The following is a 27,716-nucleotide window of genomic DNA, read 5'->3' as shown; positions in this document are numbered from 1 at the left end:
TTTTGTTTTATTTGGGTTTTTTTTTTTTTTTGGTGAGACCTGGTCTTGATGTGTAGCTCAGGCTGGTTTCAAACTCATGGGGCAATTCTTCTGCCTCAGCCTCCCAAGTGCTGGGATTGTAAGTATGCACCACCACCCCCAACTTCATCCTCTGTTTTTATTACTTACTAGTTAGGTGCTTTGGAGCAAGTTATTTAACCTCATTTTGCTTCATCTGCAAAATGGGGATAATAATAGCTACCTCACAGAGCTGTTGGGAAACTTATGAGTTAATATATGTAAAACACTTAACAGTGCTTAGTTAGACTTATAAAGACCTCAATAAATGCAAGCCATTATCCTCATCATTATTAATGAGGGTCAAAAATTATTGCCCTATTTTATAGATGAGGAAACTAGGGACTGAAACCTTAGGTAAACTATCCTCAAAATCAAAGCCAAGCTAGAACCCAAGCTATCTGCCTCCCAATCCAGAACTCTCTCTTAGAACTAACCCACCTGTGTAGAATCCTCTACAGTTATGAAACATGTTATTAGTCCAAAAAGCAATATACCTCCAGAATAAGTACCTCACTCAAGGTGCCTCCCGAAGAGCAGCTTATTCATTTGACAAGATCAAGCCTAGTATGCCCCAAATACACATACAGAAGACCAGTAGGAAAATGGAGCAGACCTCTGAGGGCTCTCAATGTTTGGAGAAATTGTTGCCACCTCTTTTAAAGCTCATGGCATGTCCTGTCCTGGCCAGCTCACACTCTTGGGTCTTTTGTTTTTTTGTGTTCTTTCCTCCTGTGGAACCCTGGCCACTCAGCCACCCATGGTTGGCGAGGTCATCTTCTCCACAGAGAGCATTTAGACCCCACGCAATAGGCCATGATTCTAAATACAGAATCTAGGCTCAAACAGCAAAGACAAGGTCCTATCTTTCAAATGCCTTTGGGGTCACTTACCCACTGATGAGTGCATTTGCAGAAGAAAAGGTTAAGTGGGGGTTGCCTTCTCCCTAACAGATGGTATCCTAAAATACCCACCAAAATGGAGGAGGCACACTTCCCAGCTGTTTTCCTTCCTCAAGAACATATATTTCAATTTCAGAACCACTCTTTCACAATGCAAAAATAAGGTCAAAGCTACTGAATACCAAATGACTTCAAAAACCTAAGGGGACAGTGTTCCTGTTTGTCTCCTTGGACCTTTCCTCTCCATTTACGATAGATCATACAGCTGCTTATAACCACGTAATAGCTCTAACTAAACCCAAGCTTTGGAAAAGTACCACAAGCGGTCCTTGTTCACATCGACCCTGTTTTAACTCCTGGTCAAGACAAACCTAAACTTTCTCGAATTTACATTTTGAATACCTCTTAAAAAGGTTAACTAAATCCTGGGTAAGTGTAGAATGTGTTTTCTTTCAATTACGTTGTTTTGCTGTACGTTTGTTTTAAACTTTTAGGAATTTCAGAACTGATAATTTTCTTTGTTTCCAAGGTAAAGATGTAACTGAAGAAATCTAACTCAGGTACAGCTCTGAAGCAAGAATTCTAAAGTAGGAGAGGTAATACAGAAGACAGTAGGTGTCCTATGTATGGGAGAATTCAGTGGAGGTGTACAGTTTGTACTTGCCCATGTGTGATAACAGTACTCAGGATGTTTAATCTATTTTGAATTTCATACTTTTTCTCCTGCAAGTGGGTGGTTGACTGCAGAAATGTGGCATCACAGGACGTGGTGGTACACACCTGTAATCCCAGCACTCAGGAGGCTGAGACAGGAGGATCACTGTAAACTTGAGGCCAGCCTGGGCTACAAAGTAAGTTCAAGACCAGCCTGAACTGCATAGGGAAACTTTGTCTTAAAAAAACAAAAACAAACAAAGAAATGTGGCATCACAGCTGTCTTCAACAGTCACATCCATCCTCAACTCAAAAAAATGTTTAATTCAATTTACCAACATTTTAGTGTGTGCTATGTGCCAGAAGCTGGACACTCAGGAATGAACAAAGACAGTTCTATCCCAAAGGTGGTCAATGAGTAGTAAACAATAGATGTAAACAAAGAACTTACAATGAAACACGATGAGTGCAGGATACAAATGTGCACAGGGAAAACAGCAGAGGAGATGCTGAGAATGAAGAAAGCAAGGGGAGAGGCTGGGGCATCCTGCCGGGCACCAGCTGCTAGGAGCCAGAACAGGGTTACTGTGCAGAGGGTGAGGCTATGCAGGGAACAGGGAGGTTTCTTGGAGGTAGTGGTTTTAAAGGACAAAGAAATTTTCCAGGTTCAAGGAAGAAGACCCATTTCAAAGAATACACAGCATGCCTAAATCCTGAAGCATGACACAACATGCTACTATTGTACAGAAACTAGAAGCACTTCAACTCTGTGCTGTAAGACCTGAGCAGGACACATGGGAAGTGATGGGTGTACAGAGTCTTTCATGGTGCAACTTAGCAAAATAACAAGTGTTTGTTTTTCAATCACTTCGTTGGCATTATAAAAAGATCTACTGTCAATATTTAAAAATATTTCTATTTCTAAAAGAAATATTCTATTTAAAGAGCATTTATTTATTTACTTTTTTTAATTTACTCATTTTTAATGTCAATAAATATTTACTGAGAGCCACCCTCTGGGCTACAATAATATTTCAAGCATGTTTCCTATGTGAAGGGATCTCAAAATAAGAGCAATTTACTTAGTATCTAATGCTTGCCACAGACTAAGCTAATACTTCACACATATTTGCAATGAACAGCAAGGTAAGCCTTACTATCTCCATGTCTCAGAAGAGGATGCTTGGGAGGGGACAGACTAAAGCAAAATCACAGAGCGGCAAAGTGATGCTGACAGGATTCCAGTTCAGTGCTGGCTCCAGGGCCCGTATTTTTTGCACTGTACCACGTGACTTTAAAACATTCCTTCCAGAAGAAAGATTGAAATACAAATATCCCAAACATAAGGCACTGGGAGATCGATGCCACAGGAGAACTATTATGAGAAGCACTATGTGGGTCAAAGAGAGAGAAGGACCACTTCTGGACCTAGTGATCAAGGAAGAGTAGGACGGCTTTACACGAGACAGGGCTTTATTCAGGAGTGGGACTGCAGTAGGGGAGGACATGGGGCTCTGCAGGGAGAAAGGCATTCCATGAGCAGTACCCAGAACTCAGACTCCGGTGAGGTTCTAATTCCTGTTCTATCACTCATCAGGGCAGAGCCTGGGCAAGTTCCTGAATATCCTACACCTCACTTTCTTTATCAGCAAAATGCGATAGTAATATGTTTCCTCTGTAAGGAATGAAATAATCTAGACAAAGTATTAGGGATAATGCCTGACAAAGTTGGTCTCTCTTCAGTGGAAAACAGGGATCAGTGATTAGAAGACGCATATTCATAACATTTGGAGTAGATATTCCATGCGAGCCCCGCCCCTGCCCCTTCCCTTGGCATCTGGCTCACTTGTTACCCCTGCTAGAGATGTGATACCCTGGGCCCCAGTCCAGCATGGTCTATGGGAAAACAAACACCCTCACTTGGCAGCTCCAACATGGCCAGTACTTTTTTGTCCTTTTTCCCTCTATTCTGTTGCCTCGTCCCAAAAATATAGTAATGGCTGAGACACAATTATTAACCCACTTCCCTGAGAGACTGTCTTTTTTCATTAAGGTTACGCAAATTGTTCAGAGGTGGTACTAAGGATTAAATCCAGGGCCTTCACACTAAGGTACATTTCCAGCCCCACCCCACCCCTTTTTGTGACAGGGTCTTAAAAATTGCTAAGTATTCAGGCTGGGCTCAAACTTGTGATGTTCCTGCCTCAGCTTCCCATAATGCTGGTATTACAGGCATGCACCATCACACAGGACTACAGCACTCATTTATTAACACTCCATTATAATAAAAAACATTTAGGGGTGATGGTTATATTCACTATCTTCACTATGAATTTCATGTCAAAGATTATCAAACTGTACACCTTAAGCACACAGAGTTTATGAAATATCAATTCAACCTCAATAAAACTGTTAAAACTACAATATAAGCTTAGTAGTTATTTACTACAAGGTCTAAAACTATGGTTAATAAATATACAATGCTCATATTATAAACATAGATACTCATAATATGAAAATATAAATATATATACTAAAACTGAACTCTAAAAGATTTATCAGGACAAGTGATAATGTAGAAATGCATACACAGCACTCATAAAATGCAGTACAGAGGGGCTGGGGATTTAGCTCAGTGGCAAAGCGCCTGCCTGGCAAGTGCATGGTCTTGAGTTCAATTCCTGGTACCAGAAGAAAAACAACAAAAAAAAAAAAAAAAAAAAAAAAAAAAAAAATGCAGTACAGAGGACAGTTTCTAAAAATAGGACCACACTATGTTCATAGCAGCGTTATTCCAAAGAGTAAAAGGAGGCAACACTAGAGCACATCAACAAATAAATGGATAAACACTGTATATACATACAGTGGAATATTACTCAGCCTTAAAAAGGACATGCCAATATAGATGAGCTAAGCAAAATAAGCCAAAAAAGGACAGATACCATATGAGGTACTTAGATATCTATGAGATACTCAGAGTTGTCAGACAGAGACAGAAAGTAGACTGGTGGTTGCCAAGGGCTGGAGGTAGGGGAAGAGGAGTTACTGGGTAGTGGGTAGCAAGTCTCTATTTTGCAAAGACGAAAAGAGCTCTGTGGATGGATGATGACAGTGGTCTCACAACAACATCAATGCCCTTAAAGTCACCACACTGCACATGCACTCAATCCCCATGATGAATGCAGTCCTTACATATTGCAAACATGTACTAAATAAAAATTTAAAAGAGAATAGTTAGAATGGTAAATCTTACATCTATTTTACATGTAATTAAAGAAAGAAGACAGTCATCAGAGGTGTTTATAATTTTTATAAACATTTTTAAGAGCTCTCTCTCTCCCTTTTTTTTGCTTCTTGTGTTCTTGACACAAGGTCTCATTATGTAGTTCAGGCTGGCTTCAAACTTGTGGTGTTCCTCTTGCCTCAGACTACAAGTAGTACTGGGGTTACAGACATGTGCCATGCCCGGCTTTATATTGTTTAAGTCAAACAACTTCCACAGTAATTTTTCTAGAATCCCAGAAGATCAATTCTGAAGCCAACACCAGTTAAAACTGTTCACGTGCATTTTATTTCTAGTAGAAATCTACACATCTACAGCTTTCCCCTCACCCCAACGCAGTATTTTCCTCATGTGGCCCTCAGAGCCCCAAGGTTCCTGTGCAGTAAGCACAATTTCCTTGAAGAAAACATCCTTTCAGAAGGAAAACTCTATGGGGCCATCAGGCATCTCAGCTTATCTGGAAGGGAAATGGAAGTTTAAAAATCAGGTTCTGGCCAGGTGTGGTGGCACACTAATCCCAGCACTCAGGAGGTTGAGGCAGGAGCACTGCTATAAGTTCAAGGCCAGCCTGCTATGCAGTGAGTTCAACACCAGCTTGGGCTACATAGTGAGACCTGATCTAAAAAAAAAAAAAAAAAAAAAAGAACAAACAAAAAAGTCAGTTTCTGAGCAATGGCTGCAGTTAAAAGGGGAAAGGCCCCCTAAACTTCACCGCAGAGAAACAATCAGGGCTTGTCTACACTTTCAGCATGTGTGCTGTAAGACAGACACCCGAGATTCTTCTCCAAAAGAAATTTCTGTTCCCATTCCCCAAAAGAAGGCCTGACATTCCAAAGCCAAGGCCCACTCATGACAGTTTCCAACCATCGTGCTTTGCACAGCGTACAGCCTGCCTGGCTCCTAGCCTCTCCCTTTCTTCCAAAGGGTCTTGCATCTCTGAGATGAATGACGTTTGATTGTTTCCAAGAGCTTCATTTTCTTCCAGGAGCAGAGCTCGTCATACTGCACAATGGCTACATTCCCTCAGCAAGGGAAGAAGGGCCCTCAATATCTCACAGGAAAATAATAGCTTCTGCTTGGGGATTCCAAGATGTTTTACTGCAGCTTTTCACAAATTGATTATATTTAACGCTCTCTTGGGAGGGGTTAGGGGCTGGAAGGGAAGAAGCTTCAGGAGAAGACCTGTGTTGGCATAAGTGAGGAACTGCTCAGACCTCCCAGGGGAGCACGCTTGTTTAAATACCTGCAATCAGCACTCCCAAGAGCATGTGCATACACAAGAAAAGGGCTCTGAAATTTCATCTCCAGGTCCCAAAGGGTCCTCAAAGGGTTAAACTGTTCAGGCAAAGGCCTGCACTTTTTCTATCAAAATGCTCCAGATGGAAATTACAAAAATCCACTTCACAGCTCTGTGATGCACACACACTGTTCTCTTAAGGCATGACAGAGAGAGAGACAGAAAGAGAGAGAGGAGACCCCTAATGTTCTCAAGAAAGAGAATCTGACTGCTCAGTCAGTACACAGTGGCATTTTGTTTGAAACTATTCCTCGTCGAATATTTGCATTAACTGCCAATCTCAAGCTTTCCAGGGGACTATAAAAATGTAAGGGATGGAGAGGATAAAAGGGGGCATTGAGCAAGGAAGGACAATAGCCAGGGCTGTAGGAAGCAATGTGAATTCTCCCAGATACCACCCAGACAGTCATCTTTGGTACCATGCCCTGTACCTCACTACCTTTCACTACTCAAGGTTATGATTATGAACCTGACCAGAGTTGGCAAGAATTTCCAGAGAACAGCTGGGTGTGGTGGGGCATACCTATAATCCCACCACTGGGGAGACTGAAGCAGGAGGACTGCTGCAAGTTCAAAGCCAGCCTGAACTACATAGCAAGACCCTGTCTCAAAAAAAAAAAAAAAATTGCCGAGATTACTATATATGAAAACACTTCATAAATTGGAAAAGGCTACACAGAAAGACTAAGAATATTAATGCTTTTGAGTCCAACACTGAAAGGCATGAACTTTCAAAGGAATCTGAACACCCACAAACCAGAAACAATGATGGTTTTTAAAAGGGCAGCTCCAGAGCAGGCTGCCAAAGGAGGCACACCCCTCATAAAACCAAGCTGGGGTCGGCTTGGGGCTGCAGTCTCAGGAGCTCTTCAGAGCACATGCAAGCAGGTGGGAGGCAAAAACAACAGGCTAGAGAGAGTCCTGCAAAGTCCATTTAGAGCACATTTGATTCAAACCATTGCAACTGAAAAGCAGACCCAAGGCTCCAGGTAGAAACATACAGAACAGCGATGGCCAATCTGTTCCTGTTCATTTTATAGAAAAGGAAACTGATGTCCAAGCACCTTTAGTTATTACGGATGAACTCAAGTTACATTCCTGTCATTTAGCATCTAGCATTTTAGAAATGGACAGACAGTGCAGCCTTACTAGTCAGCCCAAGAAGGCTCACAAACAAAGCGTAGGACCAGACCATGAGAGCCCAGTGTTGTGCTAAGTGATTTACATGTACTGTCTCACGGAGCACTCAACTACCTTTGGAAATGCGTATTATTTTGCCCACTGTCCACATTAGGAAACTGAGCCTGAGGCAAGGCATATAATGAGAGGCAAAACGGAGATTTAAACCTGGACCCTTGTCTCTAAAACTTGTAACCACCAATCCAAACTGTTTTGTTACCGCAGTCTTCTTTTTCATCCTGACATCTGTAAGAGAAGTAAGGCTGACAAGCACTAAGAGGCCCACAGAACATATAAAAAGTGAAACTCGAAATTCTGACTCCGGGCTTCTAGGTAACTAGAGGCACAGCCAACCTTGAACCCCGCCCCTTTGTCTCCAGGAACATAAGCTTCCAGAACACATAGTAGACACTCAATACACAGCTGACACCAAGCTGCTGTGATCTGGCTGTGTGACCTTGGAAGGGTTCCTGTCCTTCCTAAGCCTCAGTTTCCTCATGTGGTGAACAGAAGGAGACAATACCCTCTTCCTAGATTAGTGCAATGGTTAAACCAGACCATTCATGTAAAGCACTTGGGACAGGAAAGAATGTAGTGAGCACACAAAATGTAAACTATTAACACTATCACTACTATTATTCATTGATAGATTTGGGGTCCTTAATAAGATTTTTTTTTCCCCACCCTGATCAGGTTAAGTTTTATACTAAAGATAGAGAATAGGGAGTTGGGAGTTGGTAAATCCGCTTCTAGCTTCAGATCTGCTACCACCTAGCTGTGTGACCTTGGACAAGCCTTGTTGGTTCTCTGTACTCTCCTCAGCTGTAAAATGAGGGACCAAACTATTCGGATCCATTCCACAACCACTCAGGGAGGACCTTCTACAAGGAAGACATCATGTTTTGTCATCTATAAAACTCTATGATCTTGAAGCATGTCAATGGAAAAATAAAGGAGCAAAGCCAGTCTCCTGATGGTGGTAAGGTTGAAGAGAAACCCCAAGTGGCTGATTATATTACATCATTTTAGTGAGCAATGTCTGTACATGAAGTGTACATGAAGTGTTTAATTTTGAGACACTCATGACAAATCCTTTACCAATAAAAAATTGGCAGATTGTATTAACACCTATCAGCCTTGAACCCTCCAAAAAATAAACCTGTAAAATCATTTTGCATCTTAAGTCAAATGGTTAAGCTTCTGGAAAATCCAGGAAAGTCAAAGTTATTAACACTCTGGTTGGCAACAGTTACAAATAAGATACATTTTTTTTAAAATGTCCCATCTGGGTAAAACTGCAGGGGGGATTCCCAGAGCAGAAAGCATCTGGACAGGACAGAGAGGCCAGTGGCCTATTGTTTACAAAAACAGGCCAGATTAGGAACAGTGACAAGAGGCCAAGACCTCAATTATAACTCACAACCACACCTCTCTCAATCCCAGTTCAACTGAAGCTATCAATCATCAACTCCCCCATCTCGGTAACAAATCTACCAATATTTGCAGCCAAGTGGATAGAAGGTCCCTTAGGGCACCTCCAGCACTGACCAAATTGATGACACAAAAAAGATCCTACAGGCACAGTGGGGTACTTCAAACTACCTTCCAACCTGCCAACAGATAAGGGAGCTGCCCCTTTCACAATTCACCCCTACTCCTACCCCAGGCAATCATTAAAGGGCAGACATGGTCCTTCCCAAGTCCTCTATGATAGAAAAAGGTCTTGTCTAGCATTGGTGCAGGGAAGGAAGGAGGGGCCCATCCCTCTGTACTCTGAAACAAAGGAAAATCCAGAGCTCCAACCATGTGGTATAACATTCAAGGCCACCCACCTCTCCCACTCCCCAGCTAAGGTCTCAATGGACTGGAGTCACATGGCTATTTCCAGTGACTGGTCAGGAAGGGACAGTACCTTGTAAATACATGCTAGGGCTCTTTCACAGGCACAGACCCCTTGTAAGAGGTTAAGAAAAGGCTATTTGGGTTTGGGCTCTGACTGACCAGCCAAGCCAGCCAGTACACTAGATGAGGAGAGAGAACACCTACTTTCTCTGTGTCCACATTTTGCTTTACCCTTCTCATTTTTGCAGAAAAAGAAATGGGGCTTTGAAAGCATGCATTCTAGAGCAGAGGGTGACAACACAGAAGGACTAAACAATTACGTCTTCTCTTTTTCCATACTCAGCACCACCCTGAAACCCTAACATCCCAAATGCATTCAGATTCAGGTAAGGGTGGAGGCTGGGTGTGGATAACCTTATTCTGTCTATTCTCTGATCTCCACCGATACATGCAGCATGACCAGGGACCAGGCAGGTACAAGGTGCACCCAAGATGGCTAGGAAATTTGTGCGGTCAGTGCCATAACAAATCTCATGCTCTAATACAGTGCATCAGAACAAACCCCGCCTCTCCCAAGGTGCTCCAAATGGTACACCTTCTCAAGGCTGCCTTTCTGTCTAGACTCTTCAACCTCTGAAATACATGTCCAAACACCTGTCAGATTTCAACTGCCTTTCAAGGACACCTGACCCAGATGTCCAGAGGCAAACTGCTGTCTTTTTTCTATCCAAGAACCTCCTGCCCCTCCCCCCACCCTGTTCAACCTGGGGGAGAGGACTGCCAAAATAATGGCCAGCCCCATATATATTCCTAAAACCCACTCAGACAATTCCTTCCCGGTACCTGTGACCCCTGCCACTGCCTAGCCTTCGGAGGCTCAGACCCTCCCTATGGGAACCACCTCTGGGGTCTGCCGACCCCACCTGCTCCACCCAAAGAAATGAACAGCCTACAAATCAGGATGGAAATACACGCTTTACCAGTCCATACAGCGTGTGCATTATGTTATTTTTTCAAAGCCCTTACCTTTGACCTGAGTATCGTATTCTGCTATGATCTCCTTATCCTTTTTGAATTTGGCTGGAGACGTCATGTTTTCCTTTTTTCTTCCAAATTCGAATTGTGAATTGATAGATCCACGGGAGAAATCCAACCACGGAAATCAATAACTCCAAGACCGCTTCTCCCAAGGGCAGAAGGGGCCCCCCGCGGTGGTCTCCAGCGCTCCAGGGAGCGCGGGCTGCGGGCTGGGCAGGCGGCTACGACGGGCACATGCAGACGGTGGGCGCTGGGGCCGTGTGCGGAGGCAGCTTGATTCTGTGCTAGAGCCGGAGCCGGAGCCGGAGCTGCAGCCTTAGCCGGGAGAACTGCAGCGCCCAGAGGCTGGCCTGGGGTCTGACATCAACGACACAGGAGGGGAGTGGAAGTCCTTCCGCACAACATGGTGTGGGGGGTGCGGGGGTGTGGACGCGCCCAGCTGTGTCCCCGGGAGGGAGTGGGTCTGTATCTGGGTGCCAGGCAGGGCTGGGCGTGCTTCGTGGTTTTTTGTCGCACAGGCTCGAAGATACTGCAAATCAAATCCCAAACGGGAGCCGCAGCAGCGCGGTCTGGATCGGAAGTCGTTTGCTCCGGTTCACTTGCCTGTAAATGCAGGAAAAGGGGGAGGGGGCCATGAGCCCGAGCTCAGATCCTAATCGCAGAGTGGGTAGGGTAGGGGACGTTGCTCAGAGCCTGGCCTGGGCCCATTCATCTCAGCCAAGCGCCGCAGGGCCGGCAGAGCCCAAAGCAGCGAGGTGGGGAGGAAGGAAGCTCCCTCTGGATTTTGTTTTAAGGCTGAAAGAAAACACTTTGGAGCAGCCGCCGGCGCGGGCTCCGGGCGGAGACTGCGGCGGGAACGCGGAGCCCCGGGCGGGGACTGCGGCACCTCGGCGGCTTCCCGAGCCCTGAGAGAGCTGGGCAGCCGCCAGCCCGAGGGGGCCCTCCCAGCCTTGCCCGCGACGCGGCCCCTGAACCCCCAGGGGGGCACTTCCCTGGACATCAAAGGGGATCAAAGCTGAAGAGGGACACGCCACCCGGGCACAACTTTTCTTCCCTTCCCGCCCCTCCTCCCAGTTGTTTTGTTTTTGGTTACTAGCTTCTCTTGGCAGCAGAATGGGAGGCGGGGGGTGTTGCAGGAAAAAGCCTGCTCGGCACGGGACACATCCAGGGAAACAATGTGGTCGGCAAAAGCAGGAAACGGGTTAGAGGCGAGGGTCGGAACCAGGAAAACCGGGGGATGGGGCGGAAGGCAGCCGTCACCTCCCCGAAGCCAGGGACGAGAGTGACTCTACATGCCACCCTCAGTGTGTTTTGTCACCCAAGCCCTGGGATCCCAGACACAGCACCCAGTCCCAGGCGGGGTGGGCAGGGGTTGGAGAGGGTCGCACAGGGAGGAGACCCCGCCTCGATCAGGGCCCGGGAGGTACGGAGCAGCGGGCAGAGCAAGGAGCCGGGCGCTGGGCGACTGCCCCTTCTCGGCCGCCCCTGCCCCCTCAGGTCCCGGAGGAGGCTCCCGCTCCCCGCGGCCGGAGGAAGAGAAGAGGGAGCCGAGGCGGCGGGGCGCACGCGGGCGTGAGGTGCGGTCTGAGGCGGGGCGGGCGCCCGAGGACCACTGAGCTGCACAGCTTGACGGCGGGAGAGAGGACGGCCTCGGGGTGGCGGGGCGGGGACGGCCTAGGGGTGCGGGGAGAGGACGGCCTCGGGGTGCGGGGCGGGGACGACGAGGGCTGCGAGGTCGCGCGCAGGGCAAGGTCGGGGGCAACTCTGGGCTCCGAGACGCGGGTCTGCGGGTGAAAAGAGCCCTCCGGGGGGCCGGGGTCTGGTCGGGGAAAGACCCGGCACGCTGTGAGGAATTCCCACCCTCTGGGTCCTGCTGCGACTTGGGCCGGCTTCCGGGGCTGGGAGACAGCGGGAGAGGCCGGCGGGGGCGCGGGCGCTGCCAGCGCGCAGCCCCAGGCCGCCGGGCCCGGGAGGGGGCTGGGAGCGGCACGGGCGGGACGGGCGGCGCGCCGGGCGGTGACGGGCGGGGGACACGCCGTCCGGAGAAGTATTATGGGCTGCGCCGGGAGACTCCGAGAGGGTCGGGGGCGGGGGGCAGCCCGTGGGACTCCGGGCCGGGGGCATCCGCGCCCTCTCCTTCCCGCCCTGGCCGGGGTCCCTTCAGTCAGGGCTCCAGCCTGGCAGCCGGGAAGAAAGGGGAAGGAAAGGAGCCTTTACCTGGCTCTGACGAGATAGGTCCCAGGCCCCCGACTCCGCTTCCCTCTCAGAGCTCTCCTCCCCTCTCTTCCTAGCCACCCGCTTCTACGCAGCTCGGCCCCCCAGTCCCCCGAGGAGCCTCAGCCAACTCCGCAGGACCCCGCCGGGAAGCAGGACCCACCTCCTAGCCAATCACCGCCCGCTTTCTATCGACCGATAGGGTTTTCAGCCAATAGAAATAGCTGATCCGGAGAAGCCAGGAATGAGGGGCGGAACAGACAAACTTGGAGGCGTGACTAGCACTCACTACCGAGGCGTGGTCCCACGGTAAGCTCCTCCTAGGGCTGGCGAATCCCTTAGTAGAATTGATGGGTGGGACTAAAATGAACCAACAGCCAAACACAAACTCTTGGGAGACTGCAAGACCAATTGGACCTGAGTAGAGAGGCGGGGCGTTGTGAGAATTTTTAGCCAATAGAGAGTAGAGCTCGGCGGGGACTGTAGAAATCCTCCAATAAGAAGTGCAAAGGGCGTGTGTTGGCAAAGGCCCCAACCTGCAGAGACCGACCAATGAGATGGGAGGCGGGGCCAATCTTGACCAACCAGAAAGCCGAACTGATCTCTGCACCGTTACTGGGGCTGGGCGTATGGTCTGCAAGCCACTAAGCTCTTGTAGGTGAAGGCCGCCGGCCTTCCAATGCGCGACGTAGGGCGGACTCTACTTCTCCCAATCGGTGCACGGCGCTGGCAGTTCAAACTGACAGCCGGTTGGAAAGGCACAGAAAGCGGAAGATTAACCCCCAAACGAACGTGGACTCCTGCGTGGACTTAGCCTAAAAGCGACCTCCGCCCCGTTCCACCACCACCACCGCTCGCTCGGGAGCGGCCGCTGCGGGAGAGCCTCGAGGAGCCCCGGAAAGCGGGACGGGGCCGCTGAGGGTAGCCTGGGGTCCGAGTGCGGGACCCGGGGAAGGAGCGTCGTGGAGACTCGGGAGCTGAAGAGGAGAGCGCCCTTCCGGACAGCAGACAGCCAGGAGTTTCCGCCAACTCGGCCTCCTGCTTCCGCACCGCCAACTCCACCCTTCAAGGAAAGTTGCAAAGAAGCCAGATTCGCTGTTCCCACTCAATAAATAGTATTTTTACCCTTCCACCGGGAAAGCAGCGAAATACCCTGTTCCTTCCCAGTGTTAGCGCTTAGAGAAGAATCCGAGACCGCAGGTTCTGATTTGATTCACCCCCGCCAGGGAAATCAAAGTAGGAAGGGTATTGTTCCTGTTTGCATTTTCAAAAATCCCGCGCCTCATCCTCCGTGGGACGCTATGACCACCAGCAGTTGTAGTTTCGAGGACCGATGCGTGTCCATCCTGTGTTGCAAATTCTGTAAACAAGTGCTCAGCTCTAGGGGAATGAAGGCTGTGTTGCTGGCTGATACTGACATAGACCTTTTCTCTACAGACATCCCTCCAACCACGTAAGTTAAACTAGAGGTGGGCAGCGGTGGCCTTTAAACGGGAACGTGTATGGCTTGGATGTCCGGGAGTCAATGAGGAGGTTATCATTTGGTGTTCCAGCCACTCCTGAAAGTCTGATGATGCCCTTGGAGTAGGTCTAAGTGGGCAGACTGTCTGGACGTAGTCTGTGGTTTAGCCGAAGTGGTCAGTCCTGCTGTAATGCCTCTAGTTCAATTATAGTCACGTGGCCACACACTCCTTAAGTTGGATCCCTGCCCAACCATCCTGTTTCACTGAATCAAGTCCATGACTTAGACTGGAGGCAAATTCAGGCAAGATTGTCTGTACTCTTGTAGATAAATCGCATAAGATTTTCATTCTTATTCTTAAAGTTTTACACCAAACCAAAAGTTTTCTACCGTTATTTGCAAGTAGTATGCTCAATCAGATCCGTTGTCCATGCTTTAAAATTTGTTTCTCAACCCCTCTCCAACCCCGCAGTGAGAGAGACCTAAATAGATCTTTATGGGACAGAAAAATACGTAACCTTAAGATAATTTCTTATCCCCATAAAGCCCATTTTGGATATTGCACATCAGTTTGCATAGTTGAATCCTTTTAAAATCTATTTTCTGCCTCTTCTCGCTTTTAAGTGTGGCCTCCTTAAATTTTGCTTCCTATTTGATAAAATAGCCGTTTTATTTTACTCAGATATATCTTGATTGGGCTGGGGATGAAGCTCGGCAGCACAGTGCCTGGGAAGCTCAAGGCCCTGAGTTCGATTCCCAAAAAAAGAAAAGAAAGGAAAATAGTTAAGCAAACTAGGAATGGGCAACTATTCTCCAAGTCCTTGGACAAAGACTTAGAAGAAATATATTATAGCCTTTATTTAAAAGAAATTCATGATAATTACAGAAGTTTTAAAAGTTTTTAAATATACTCAAGTCAAGCTGTGCACTCTTCTCTTGAAATATTTTGTGAATTGGTTTAAGTGTAGTGCTGCCTAACTGCAGAGCCAAAGGCTCTAATTTGTTGCAGAGATAAATGGGTTAATATTTTAAGTTTGTGTTCCACAATTTATTGTCTAGAGTTTTTTTCTTTTTAGTAGCACATACAAAAATTTAACATATTACCCCGTTCATTTCTACAATAGCTGTAGTAACAGGCAATCATAAGAAGGACTCAAATACTTGAATTGTTGGACTACAGCCTAGAATAGAATCAAGTCTTTTATTTTAAAGAGAGGAAAAACAATAAAAATAAAAGTAACAAACAGTTTCAAAACAGGTTAGTAGGACAGTAACAATAATTAATACATTGCATATTGTTATCTTTATAGTACAAGATATAGGCAAGAAATATTGTCCAAACAATATTAGCTCAAACCTTTCTTTTCAGTGAACTAAGAGAAACTAGCTGTATAACTATGCTATCTTGTGTATATCTATATTTTTTTCTTTTCCTTTCCCCTTTCCCCTTCCCAGTTTCTCTTTTCTTTTGAACAGTAAGTCTTTCCTATTGTTCTTTGACAGAGCTCTAATAGTGATAGACCAATGTAGTAAGATATGTGTGAATCAATGAACACGTAAGATCTTTAAAAATAGATTTTCCACTGGGCGTGGTGGTACACGCCTGTAATCCCAGCACTAGGGAAGCTGAGGCAGGAGGATTGTTGTGAGCTGGAGACCAGCCTGGGCTGCAAAGTGAGTACAAGGCCAGCCTGAACTACATAATGAGACCCTGTCTCAAAAAGACCAAAAAAAAAAAAAAGATTTTCCAGGTATGTATAGTGAACTCATAAATATTAACTGGTTCTTACAAAATATACTGTAACTCTGTTTTAGAGTCTCTTTCAGCTCTAGATTTACAAAATTTGTACTAAATGACTAAAGTACATTCTATGCTAAGAATGTGGAGAAATTAGAACCCTTATATACTGTGGGAATGTAAAATGGTACAGCCCCTATGGAAAACGGTATGGTTACCAGTAGTTCCACATGGTATTTGTCTAAAAGAATCCAAAGCAGGCCAGGTGGGTGGTACATGCCTGTAATAGCACTCTGGGAGGCTAAGGCAGGAGCATCATAAGTGCAAACCCAGCAAAGACAATTTAGCAACTTAATGAGACCCTATCTCAAAATAAAAAATAAAAAAGAGCTGCAGATATAACTCAGTTTAGAGGCCCTGCCCACCAAAAAAAAAGTATGTGTGTGTTCAAAGCAAGATCTTCAGAAAATATTTGATTTGCACACTCATATTCACAGCAGCATTATTCACAATAGCCAGTAGATAGACATAATTCAAATGTCCATTGACTCAACTGATGAGTGAATAAACAAAATGTATGTTCATACAATAGCATATTATTCAGCCTTAAGAGGAAGACAGTTCTGTCATATGCCACAGCATGGATGAACTATGAGGATATTATGCTAAGTAAAATAAACCAGTTACAAAAAGACAAATGCTATATGATTCTACGTACATGCAGCATCTAGCATAGACAAATCTTAGAAAGTCTAATGGTAGTGGCCAGGAGCTGGGAATTGGTAAGTGGGGAATTGTTATGAATTAAGTACAGAGTTTTGCAGTGTGAAGAAGACCTGAAGATTTGCTGCATGACAGTGTGACTATATTTAACACTTTTGAACAGTACACTTAAAAATTAAGATGATAATTTTTTTTTTTTTTTTTTGGCCACAGTTCAATTTTTTAAAGTAGATCTGACTGGGAACTTTTTCATTCTACAGCACAGTGGACTTCATTGGAAGATGCTATTTCACTGAAATCTGCAAGTGTAAACTGAAGGACATCGCGTGTTTAAAATGGTAATTGGCGGCAATATTCTTGATCACCTTCATCTGGAAGATGGATGTTGACACCACAGCCCAGAGAAAGGTTCAGTGGGCTGCAACGAGCACTGATCTAACCCATGCAACGAGCCATTGCAAAACCATTTGTTACTTAGAGCTATTTTTTTTTAAAGGATCTTGTAATACTTCACATTTGTATATGATGTTGTAATTTTTCAAAGTGCGCTCATAGTTATCTGATTTCTTCCCCCCAGAATAAGACAGTGGGGGATGAGCGGGTCCCAGCACAGGAATTATAGTCATAAAAGTCAAATTTGAGCCCTGGCCCTTCCTTTACTGTCTATACAATCTTGCATAAGTTCCTTTAACCTCTAAACCTCTGAACTTTTGTTTCCTTATTTTTTCTTTAAGGGAGGAAAGATTTATTTAGCTCATACTTTGCAGAGTTTTTAGTCCATAATTGGTTGACTCCAAGGCGGGATGGCACAGTAGACAGGCCTCACAGAGGAGGACATTTCACGGCAGGCAGAAGACAGCAAAAACAATGAGGACGGAGGGGACCTTAATTTTTTATCTTATTAATAGATAGTGAAATGTCTTCTGTATTTACTCTATAAAGTGGTGAAGAAGACATGAATTATGAATGTTAAAAGGCTGATAAGCTATAAATAAAACATAGATGAGAGTTATTGCCAGTATCTTTTGAAAGGTAGGCAGCTTTGTGTTATTATTTCCACTCTAGAAAAGTTGAAATTTTCTCATTTGAATGAGATTTGAATTACAAATTGTAATTCTAATTATTTAAATCATCAAACTATTACGTGTTAGCGATTGTTTGAATTCCTCCATCCAAGCTATACTTATATTGAGGACCTACCGGGTACAAACCATTGTTACAGTGCAGTGATGGTGAACCTTTTAGAGATGAGAGCCCAGACTGCAACCCCAAACCTACTTATTTACTGCAAAGTGTCAACACTGCAATTAAACTTGAATACTGCGTTTTTAGTTTAGAAAAACAGCTGTTACACGGTGCTCAGCTGCTGGGCCTGCTGACCCAGAGGGCTCTGCCTGCTGCTGGGATGGTAGCGCACTTGTGAGCGAAGTAAAGTCATTGGCATTTAGATGTGATATTCTAGTGGGGAAATGGTCACAGTCAATATGATACTTAAGTAGGATATTTAATATAGTGGGAAGTACTCCAAAGGAAATAAGAATAAGTGATAGAGAATAACAGAAGTTGGGAGAGTAGGTGAGAGTTGTTTTAAATATCATGGTCAGGGAAGCCAGCTCATAAAGCTATGACATTGGAGTGAGGTCCTAGCCAGTGAAAAGAAGCCAGAGGAATAATGTTTTAGGCAGGGGAACAGCAAATGCAAAGAACTCGTACACAGAGAAACTTCCGTGCCAGGTGTGGTAGCGCACACCTGTGCTCTGAGCACTCAGAGGGGTGGAGGCAAGTTCAAGTGCAGCCGGGACAGCTTGGTGACTTCCTGAGCCCCTGTCTCAGAAAATAAAAAGGGCCAGGGGTGTTGTGCAGTGTAAAGGCCATAGGTTCAGTTCCCAGTACTACCTCCTGAAAGACCTAGTATGTTCAAGCAATAAAAAGATGTTGACTAATGGGGTTAAGATGTGAACATGGAGGGAAGGAATAGTATAAAGAGGTTCAAATGTACTCTGAACTGGTCTTAGTGGCACACACCTGTATTCCCAGCACTCAGGAGGCTGAGGCAGGAAGATCACAGATTGAGATTTGCCTGGGCTATACAGCAAGAACTTGTCTCCAAAAAAACTTCAGAACCTAGAATCTGGACCAATGTTGTCTAATAGAAATACCCAAGCCAACTTTTTTTTTAATCTTTTTGAGATTAGGTTTTGCTATGCATTTTAGGCTGAACTTACTTTGTAGCCCAGGTTGGCCTTGAACTCACAGTGATCTTCCTGCCTCAGCCTCCCAAGGGCTAGGATTATGGGCACGCACCATCATACTCAGCTAAATTTTTCTACTAATATTTTTAAAAGTTAAAAGGAACAAGTATAGTTAATATTAGCCATATATTTTATTTACCAGTATATCCAAGATTTAGCACAGTATATCCAAGATACTATTGTTTCCACATGAAACCAACACAAAATAATTAATGGAATAATATCTTTCTTTTTTCTTTTTTTTTGGCAGTACTGGGAATTGAACCTGGGGCCTTCACCCTGAGCTACAACCCCAGCCCTTTTTATTTTTTAATTTTGAGACAAGGTCTTTTTAAAATCACAAAATTGTCCGGGCTGGGCTTGAATTTGCAATCCTTCAGCCTCAACCTCCCAGCTCTCACATTCTTACTTTTTTCCCGTGCTCTTCAAAATCTGGTTTATATTTTACACTTACAGAAGACTCAGTTCAGCACTCAGTGGTCCCATGTGGCTACTGTTTTAGTCACATAAGATCTTCTAGGGCAGGATCGGCAAACCTATGGCACATGCGTTATTTATTTTTCTTTTAAGACAAAAGATGTTAAGCTATGAGTTGTTTTTCCTAAACTAAAACCTCAGCATTCACATTTAGTTGCAGTGTTGGTGCTTTGCAGTAAATAACCTGGTTTTGGACTGCACTGTGGGCACTCGTCTCTAAAAGGTTCACCACCACTGTTCTAGACCCTGGTATGGAGAGGTTTTCTTATTTTCACTTTTGGCTCATGGGAAACCATGGAAGGGGTTTTAACAAGGGAGCAAAATGGTCTGAGAATAAGGACTTAGTTTTGTCTACAGTTGGTCCTAGCAGCTAGAACAGTGCTTGGCATGAAGTAGATGCTCAGTAAACTTTAGCTGAGGGGCTGAACAGATAAATGAATGAAAATAGGTGGTAATTAAAGTCACATAATTTATTCTTGCAATATAGTCTCCAAATAATGGTCAGGGGAGCCGGGGATATAGCTCAGTGGCACAGGGCCTGCCTGGCAAGCACCTGCCTGGCAAGCACGAGGTCCTGAGTTCAATTTCCAGTACCCCCCCAAAAAATATATATATATATATCAAATAACAGTCAGTCCTCATCTAAAAATGATTTCTGTTTTCATCTGTTTGCCTTTCAAGCAGGTTATGGTTAGAAGACATTATGGAGGGCTTGTACCTTCTATGGTATTCTTTATGGGGTCTCCCAAAAATAACTGCCTCCCCCATCTCACAGATGAGACCCAGCTATCCTAAGAATTTTTACAACTCAAAGTATAAATAGCCCATGGTGCCATTTTTTTTTAAAGGAAGTACTAAAATGTTCCCTGTATGTTCACTCTACTTAGTGTGTGACTAGCTGGGAAAAAAGTTGTGGACCAGTGAGCTGCTTATAATCGGCTGGGTAATAGGAAGACAGTAAGAACTTTCTTGTCTTCTTTTAGAGCCTAAGGATTTGCTTTAGTTCTGAATGCCTTCAAAAACACTGCAGTTAAAATTAGAACAGCCAGTGTGTTTGGTTCACAGGGACGCGAGCTGTCTTCCTACCGCTCCATCTGCTGAAACAGTTTTTAGGTGCTGGCGTGGAGCAAGAGCATGGAGAAGCCCAACTTGCAACAGTCTTGGGGTGGGGAAAGCCTTCACCCACAGACCTGAACTTACTTTATATATTTTGTCTGAATAGCACATCAATGTGGGATATTTCATAGAAGAAACCGCAACCTTATATTTGTTCTCTACAGAACAAATCCCATCCAGAAGCTAGCTGCTGAGGAAGGAATACATAAAGTAAAAGTAGCAAAAAAAAGATGACAGTGTATTAGTATCATTTCACTTAACTTACCACTCTTTTCCCACTGGGGCAGCGGGGGGTGGGGCGGCGGGGGGGCGGGGGACTGCAGCCGTTATCAGAGTAATGCCCATCCCAAAGACCCTAGCAACAGGGGCTGTTTGGAAGAAACAGACTCTAAATTTTGTCGCCTGTTTGCATTAGCACCTCGAAGTGCTTCCACGGTCAGTTATTGCACGGTATCTAACAGCATTTACGTTCTTTTTCAGTGGAAACATTGTCGGTTATCACGTGATTGTTCCCTGTAGTTCCTGCCTTCTTTCCTGCAACAATGGACACTTCTGGATGTTCCACAGCCGGGCTGTTTATGGTATTAACAGACTGGACTCCACAGGTAAGAAGTAAAGCAGTCCAGAGCGGAACTGGATCGGCTAGCAGGAAACTTCAGGTCGTTCCCGATAGTTCTCCCAGAGAGTCATCTAGAAAAACTAGTAGCCAAAATTAATTGCCATCTCTGTGTTGACCATTGTATTGAAGAGTTTCAAACTTTGCTGGATTTCTTGGTTTTTTTAAACTAATATTTTAATTGCTCCAAATTACCACCTTGATGCCTATTATGACCTCAGAGAATTTTTGGAGATTTTGTTTTGGTTTTTGTCTCATCATGTAGTCCAGGTTGTCCTTGAACTCACTAGGTAGCCCAAGCTGGCCTCAAACTTGAGATTGCCCTGCCTTGGCCTCCCAAGTGCTAGAATTACAGGAAGATTTTTAAACATGATAGTCGTGTGTGTGTGTGTGTGTGTGTGAGAGAGAGAGAGAGAGAGAGAGAGAGAGAGAGAGAGAGAAAGGATAAAGAGGCTAGGCCAATGGAGGTGGGAAGAGGAGGACTAGGTAACCTCTGTATTTGGTAATTCTTTAGGATAAAAATAGACATTTTGACATCTATATTAATAAGTTATAGAATTTTAGTCAAGGGAAATACTTATTACCAATATGTTATACCAGGTTTGTTTTTTTGTTTTTTTTTTTTGGCACCAGGAATAGAACTCAGGACCTTGTGCTTGCCAGGCGGGTGCTATGCCACTGAGCTATATCCCCGACCCTATATAGTTATTTTTGTAAGCAAATAAACTACCAATTCTTATGAGTATGTATATGATACTTTTCATATTGCCTAGAGTCATTCAGTTTTATTATAGGGCAGATGTTCTCAATGTCTAATAGCTATTTACACAAAAGACTAGGTTGACATTAAGGAACCTGACAGGTAGGGCATGGTGGTACATGTGTATAATCCCAGAAATGGAGGAGGCTGAGGCAGGAGGAACACAAGTGTAAGACCAGTCTGAGCAATTTAGTGACTTGGGAAGACACTGTCTCAAAAAAGAATGAAAAAAGGAACTTGATGATTTAATTTGGTACTAACCCTCTCAGATGTTTTTCTGTTTTTGTTTTTTGCAGTAATGGGGGATTGAACCCAGGGGCTTCACACTGAGCTACATCTCTAGCATTCATTCATTCATTCATTCATTTATTGGCCAGCCTGGACTTGAACTCGCATCCATCTTTCTTTCTTTCTTTCGAGACAGGGCCTCACTGTGCAGTTGAGGCTGGCCTTAAACTCACTGCATAGCCCAGGCTGGCCTTGAACTTGTGGTGACCTTCCTGCCTCAGCCTCCCAAGTGCTGGGATTTTAGGTGTGCGCCACCACAACTAGCTTCAAGTTTTTAAATGTGTGTTTTAGTCTTTGGAATTTAAAATCTATTTCTTCTTTTTTTCTTTTTCTCTTTCTTTTAAACTTGATTTGCCTTCACAACCAAAAGCTCATGAATTGTGAGCTAGGTTGCCAGGGTCTTTAAACCTTCCCATTATGCTTGGGTTTTTTATAGGCTGATTTTTTTTTTTTTTAAATCACCTGGGATTGAGCTGTGGCTCTTAATTCCATCTTTTCAGAGGTCTTAATTTAAGACTGTATGCTAAGAAGGCCCTTTTGAAGCAAGGACTTTTCTGAACTCCACTAAGTAGGACATAGGCTCCTAATTTAGGCCTTCAGTGTTATAACTGTGTTGCTAATGGAACACATTAAAGGAACTTTCCATCTTGATATCATTTTTCCTGCTTCAGAGGATTCAAAACATTGGGTGGAGATTTTTCAATTTTGATTTACTTTTTAATATTGGTAAATTTTGCAAAGATAAAAGCCCAGCATTCTCCTATTAGCACTGAACCTAATCCATGAGAAACAGATGTGTCACAGGATTTCCTTCCTCTCTTCTTAACAGAGAAAGGAAGGTGGCGCTTCTGTCAGATTCAATCTCCCAGTTTATTTTTTCTCCTTTGAACCAATTGTGCTGAGCTGCTTCGTGGCCATGAGTATTGACTCTAAGAATATGACTTCTCGTTTATAACCTCACTGCTATGATTTAAAGTAAGATTTTCTAGGTGCTGTGTGTATGAGTGTTCCTAATGGCATGGGGACTATCCTTTAATCAGCTGAATCAGTAACACCGAAGGAATGAAGGCACAGGTTTCACAAATTCTAGAATGCTTAGACTCAAAAGAACCCTTGCGGGTCTGTGTTCTAGGGTAGCCTTCACATAGAAATCTGGGTTTCCCAGAGCTTTCCCAAAGAAGATTGGGAATTCTTAGCTCAAATTCCTTATATTTTGGGCAAATACTCTCACAGCTTCAGCTTTCCAATTATTTTTCTGAGTTCTAACTTTTACTTAAATTTGAGCCTACGTTCCCTGCAATCCTGTCAGCTTTTCAATGCCTGTTACTAGAATCAGAATTCAATCTTGGTGGGAGGGGGGGGATATTTTTCATAATAAGCAATTCAAACCAAAAAATTACAGAAAATAATATGGTATGTAACTGTATTCTCACTAGCATCAAATAAATGCTAATTTTTTTGGCCTGTTTAGATTCTGATATTTCTTTCAAATGAAACAGTTGATTATTTCCACTCTTCAGCAGTGTAACACACACCTCTTGTACATGTCTCTTTGGGCACCTGTGCAGGATGGGCAGCTAGTGGATAAGTGATATACTAGGTATAGATATATAGATATATATAGATATAGAGATATAGATATATTTTTTAAATCCACACGATGGGTTACTCTACAGAATTAAAAATAAATGAACTAAGTCTGTATATCAAATAAGTAAACCTCCCAATGAACATAATGAATGATAAACTAGATAAACATGTATTGTTTTATACCATTGCATAAAATGTTTAAATCTATTGCCTGTGGTTGTATCCTTCTGTAAGGAAAGCAGTGACACCAGACCTAGAGTACTGGTAGCACTGGGAACTGGGTTCAAGTCCAAATCCATGCCGTGGCTCATCGCGTCCCACCATGTGGCCGTGGGTTGTCCTGAGCTGCAAAGTCTTCCTTGTGCCCACCCTGTCCGCTGGACAGCTTGATATTTGCTTTTCTTGTGGAACTTCCTTTGCCTTCTAGAGGTCATTTTTTTCCCCCAATTTATTACACTCAAGCTGTAATATAGTACATACCCAGAATAAACCATCTTGTTATCTTTAGTGTGTTTAGTCTCATACTGTATTCTGCCAGATCCTCAGTGTGAATTCTATGTGAGTTTTTTTTTGGGGGGGGGTATTTGTTTTGGGGGAGTTTTTTGTTTTGCTTTGTTTTGTTTGTCTTTTTGAGACAGGGTCTCACTATGCAATTCAGGCCAGCCTTGAGCTCACTTTGTAGCCCAAGTTAGTCTCGAATTTACAAGGATCCTGCCTCAGCCTCCCAAGGACTGGGATTACAGGCATGCACCACCCCGCCTGCCCCTCAGCATGATTTCTGACTAATCTTTCTAAATGAGATTTAGGTCATTGTTCTGTTACCAGTATTGTCTGTTGCGACCTGGTCCTGAAGTTTACAGCTCTGTTTTGACAGCCTGTAGACTGGAGCCCACCTACTTCAAGGATTACAGTTCAGATTATAGCTGGCTCTAAAATCTTGCTTTTTTTATCAGAAAAATGACACCAGTTACTGCTATGCTTATAGAAGACACGAGGAGATTTATTCAAGGATTTTCCTTCAGCCCTCCAAAGGGACTCTTAATCTAAAAGAATCTTGTGAAATTCTTTTCTTTGAAACAGACTCTTACTGTCACTAAGATGTCCAGGCTGGGCTCCAACTTGCTATCCTGCCTCAGCCTCCTGGAGTGTTGGGATTTAGAGGCATTGGCCACCACACATGTAGTTTTTGTGAGACCACCATTCTTTTTTTTTTTTTTAAGAGTAGGAAAATTTATTGGAGAAAAGGAACGGGAAATAGAAATAGCTCCTGAGAAAAAGGAGGGGCCCTGAATAGGTTGCTCCAGACCACCATTTTTTTTTTTTTTTTTGTACCGGGAATCAAACTCAGGTCCTTGCACTTGCCAGGCAGGCACTGTGCCACTGAGCTATATCCCTGGCCCAAGACCACCATTCTCAAAGATCACTAAAATAGATTAAAGAATAATCAGTATAGCGTGATTACGGCATAATGTTGCTGGAGGCAGGATTTGAGAAGGCAGATTCCTGAGATCCTTTTGAGTTTTAAGATTCTAAAATTCAAGCTCTTGCTTAAAAGGGCTTACAGAATGTTTGCAAGATGAGGTGTAGCTCAGTGTAGAGTTCTTGCATAAAGCCCTGAGTTTGATCCCCAACACTGCCAACAGCAAAAAGAATGTTTGTGTCCCAGATGGATGATAATTTTATTTGTAGTCTATCATTTAATAGCTGTTCTCTTTACTCTCTTTACTGTCAATACTGGTTCATAGAAGAATAACATATGATTAAATTTTGTATATCATGTTCTGAATTATAATAATTGTGAGCACTAAAGATTTTATGACCTTTTATTTCCAGGTATAAACTTCCTACTTTGGGGCAACTTGCCAGAGGTAGAAGAGAGTACAGATGAAGATGTGTTAGATGTCTCAGCAGAGGAGTGTATTCGATGAGCGGAATTACATAATATTTTTCATAACTTTTTCCTATTTATATGTTCACGGATCAACTTAAAAATTGTTAATGAGGATTTGCCAGTGATTTCTTTTTGTTTTTATTGTTGTTGTTTTGTTTTAAAACAAAAATGAAGCATTTGTTGGTTTATTTATTTGCTATCTCAAATTAGTTACCTCAGTTTCCTTTAAGCCAATGGAGTTGTTTTTATCTTCTATGCCCAATATATGTGAATTTTAACTTTAGGTAAGAAAAGATTCCTGAATAAAGGGTGTTTTTACTAACTCATATAATTAACCACAAGTACATTACTCAGCTGAATATTAACAGTGTTAAAAAAGGAGCAGGGCAGCTGGATGTGGTGGCACATGCCTGTAATCCCACTATTTGGGAGGCTGAGGCAGGAGGATCACTGAGAGTTAGAGGCTAGCCTGAGCTACAAAGTGAGTTTAAGGCCAAGCTAAACTGCATAGCAAAACCCTGTCTCAAAAAGACAAAAAAAAAAAAAAAAAGAAAGAAAGAAAGAAAAGGCAGGGTGGCTGGGCACGCTGGTGCATGACTACAATCATAGCTCTTGGGAGCCTGATGCAGGAAGATTGCCTGGCGTTCAAGGTTAGCCTGGGCCACACCGTGAGCTCAAGGCCAGCTTGAGCTACATAAATAGTAAGACCCTATCTCAAAAAAACAAAAAAGAGCAGGGTGTTAATTTTCCATCAGTGCTGGTTATTACGTGTTACAGTGCTGACAGCTGCTTTAATATGGAACAAGACTGTAACTCAGCTTACAGAATAAATCAAAACTTTAAATACATAGTGAGATCTTCTAATCTCTCAGGATGATGTTAGATACAAGTTTGTCATAAAATTATCAATGTATGCTTACCGAGGTTATTTATTTTTGTTATTCTAAAGCCATTATGGATATTGTATTATAAATGTCAGGTTAAGTAAACCTTCACCTTTAAGTGCCCCATTGCCCAGGGCTTTCTCTCTAAACAGCAAATTTTATGTAAGTATCTCTTTCCAAACCCTAAAGTAGAAAAAAAATGACGAAAGAAGTGGTTCGTTTAAGCCATTCTACATTATAAACTTTTTCTGTTTTCATTGTTTGTTTATTTGTGTGTTTGTCTGTGAAACCTGCGTTCAGAGCCAACAGGGATAGGAAAGTGGGGTAGTGGATCCTGGTTTTATGTGAAGCTGAAATCAATGTATTGCCTTAGCTAATATCTCAGTTGTGGGCATTTTTTTCAATAATGTTACCAAAGCAGACTGAGTTGCAATTTTGTAAATAAAGTTGGTTCTAAAAATGACCATCCTGCTTTTATTTTTTTAAGACACCCACTTATCTTACCTAAAAATGTAAAGAAACAGTGTATGAAGTGTAGACATAAGGCTCATCTTTATCCAGTCCTGACCATGTGCCAGACACTGTTCTCAGGGATTCATATATTAACTCACCTACTCCACACATCAAATCCAGGAGGCAGCACCATCATTATTTCTTCTTTTACTGATAAAACTGGTGAGGCATAGAGAGGTTTAGTAATCAGTCTGAGGTCACACAACCGGTCAGAGGTGTGGACTGATGCAAACTCAGACAGACTGGCTCCAGCACTCCTACTCCTCGCTTTGGGCTGGACCCTTGAGCATCTGCAGGCGTGAATCAGTCGTGATCTGACCAGCCCCACTGCATGCTGGGAGCAAGCCACATTGTTATGTAACCTTGGTAAGGGCAGATGAGAGATTTGAAGGTTGAACAAATTCCAATTGATTCAGTCTTAGGGTAAAAATGACCATAGGCCTGGCTAGAATCATGTGCTCTAGAGCTGGATAAGGATGCTTCCAGAAGCAGTGTAACTAATGCCTATAAAACTTTTCCATGAGTCTTTTGCACTGACCAGCACTACTGACGGAAGGTCATCCAAACAACCGAAGGAATGAGCGTGGAACAGTTTGTTTTTGAATTTTTTTCTTTAATATGTCTTAAATTTTTGTTCTGAAAACTAAAAATAGGAATTCTGTTCAATCCAGCTATTCCCCTTTGAGGTATCTTCCCAAAAGAATTAAAAATATCATAGTAATACATACATACCCATGTTTGTAGCAGCACAATTTGTAATAGCTAAATCTTGGAAGTGGCCTACATGCCAATAAAAGGATGAATAGATTAAAAAAAACTGTGACATTTATACCCAATGGAGTGCCACTCTGCCTTTAAGAAGGATAAATGAGTCATTGGTAGGAAAATGGATGCACTTTGAGACCATAATGTTAAGTGAAGTAAATCAGACACAAGTTTA

The 27,716-nt window shown here is 43.6% G+C and overlaps 2 protein-coding genes across 3 annotated transcripts in view; one reads left to right on the top strand and one right to left on the bottom strand.

The window, feature by feature from the left end:
• Positions 1-12,598, bottom strand: part of Srgap2 (SLIT-ROBO Rho GTPase activating protein 2) — a 249,497-nt gene extending 236,899 nt beyond the window's left edge. Inside the window, exons 1-2 of the mRNA XM_005375386.2 lie at positions 12,470-12,598; positions 10,241-10,855 (exon numbers count right to left, since the gene is read on the bottom strand). Of these exons, the coding sequence (XP_005375443.1) occupies positions 10,241-10,307 (67 nt within the window). The 5' untranslated portion in view covers positions 10,308-10,855; positions 12,470-12,598. The remainder of the gene's footprint in view (positions 1-10,240; positions 10,856-12,469) is intronic.
• Positions 12,599-12,691: 93 nt separating this feature from the next.
• Fam72a (family with sequence similarity 72, member A) lies at positions 12,692-25,555 on the top strand. Of its 2 annotated transcripts, none has more exons than XM_013523086.1 (4): positions 12,692-12,775; positions 16,650-16,727; positions 20,715-20,839; positions 25,322-25,555. In XM_013523086.1, the coding sequence occupies exons 1-4, from the start codon at positions 12,711-12,713 to the stop codon at positions 25,414-25,416; spliced, it is 363 nt and encodes a 120-aa protein (XP_013378540.1). In that variant the 5' UTR covers positions 12,692-12,710; the 3' UTR covers positions 25,417-25,555. The 2 variants fall into 2 exon arrangements, with proteins under 2 accessions (XP_013378540.1, XP_005375444.1); XM_005375387.2 differs by lacking the exon at positions 12,692-12,775 and adding an exon at positions 12,784-13,919.
• Positions 25,556-27,716: the final 2,161 nt, after the last annotated feature.

The sequence above is a fragment of the Chinchilla lanigera genome, unplaced genomic scaffold (assembly GCF_000276665.1).
Source record: "Chinchilla lanigera isolate Chin_1 unplaced genomic scaffold, ChiLan1.0 scaffold00005, whole genome shotgun sequence".
In the NCBI taxonomy this organism is placed as follows: Eukaryota; Metazoa; Chordata; class Mammalia; order Rodentia; family Chinchillidae; genus Chinchilla; species Chinchilla lanigera.
Note: the sequence above shows the minus strand (reverse complement) of the source record. Positions and strands in the feature narration are given on the sequence as shown.

Excerpts from the sequence above, each read along its gene's own strand:
- Fam72a (XM_005375387.2), top strand. The coding sequence starts at position 13,768 with ATGACCACCAGCAGTTGTAGTTTCGAGGACCGATGCGTGTCCATCCTG. Across the intron at positions 13,920-16,649 it reads ACAGACATCCCTCCAACCAC|CACAGTGGACTTCATTGGAA; the intron begins GTAAGTTAAACT and ends TTCATTCTACAG. Across the intron at positions 16,728-20,714 it reads GACATCGCGTGTTTAAAATG|TGGAAACATTGTCGGTTATC; the intron begins GTAATTGGCGGC and ends GTTCTTTTTCAG.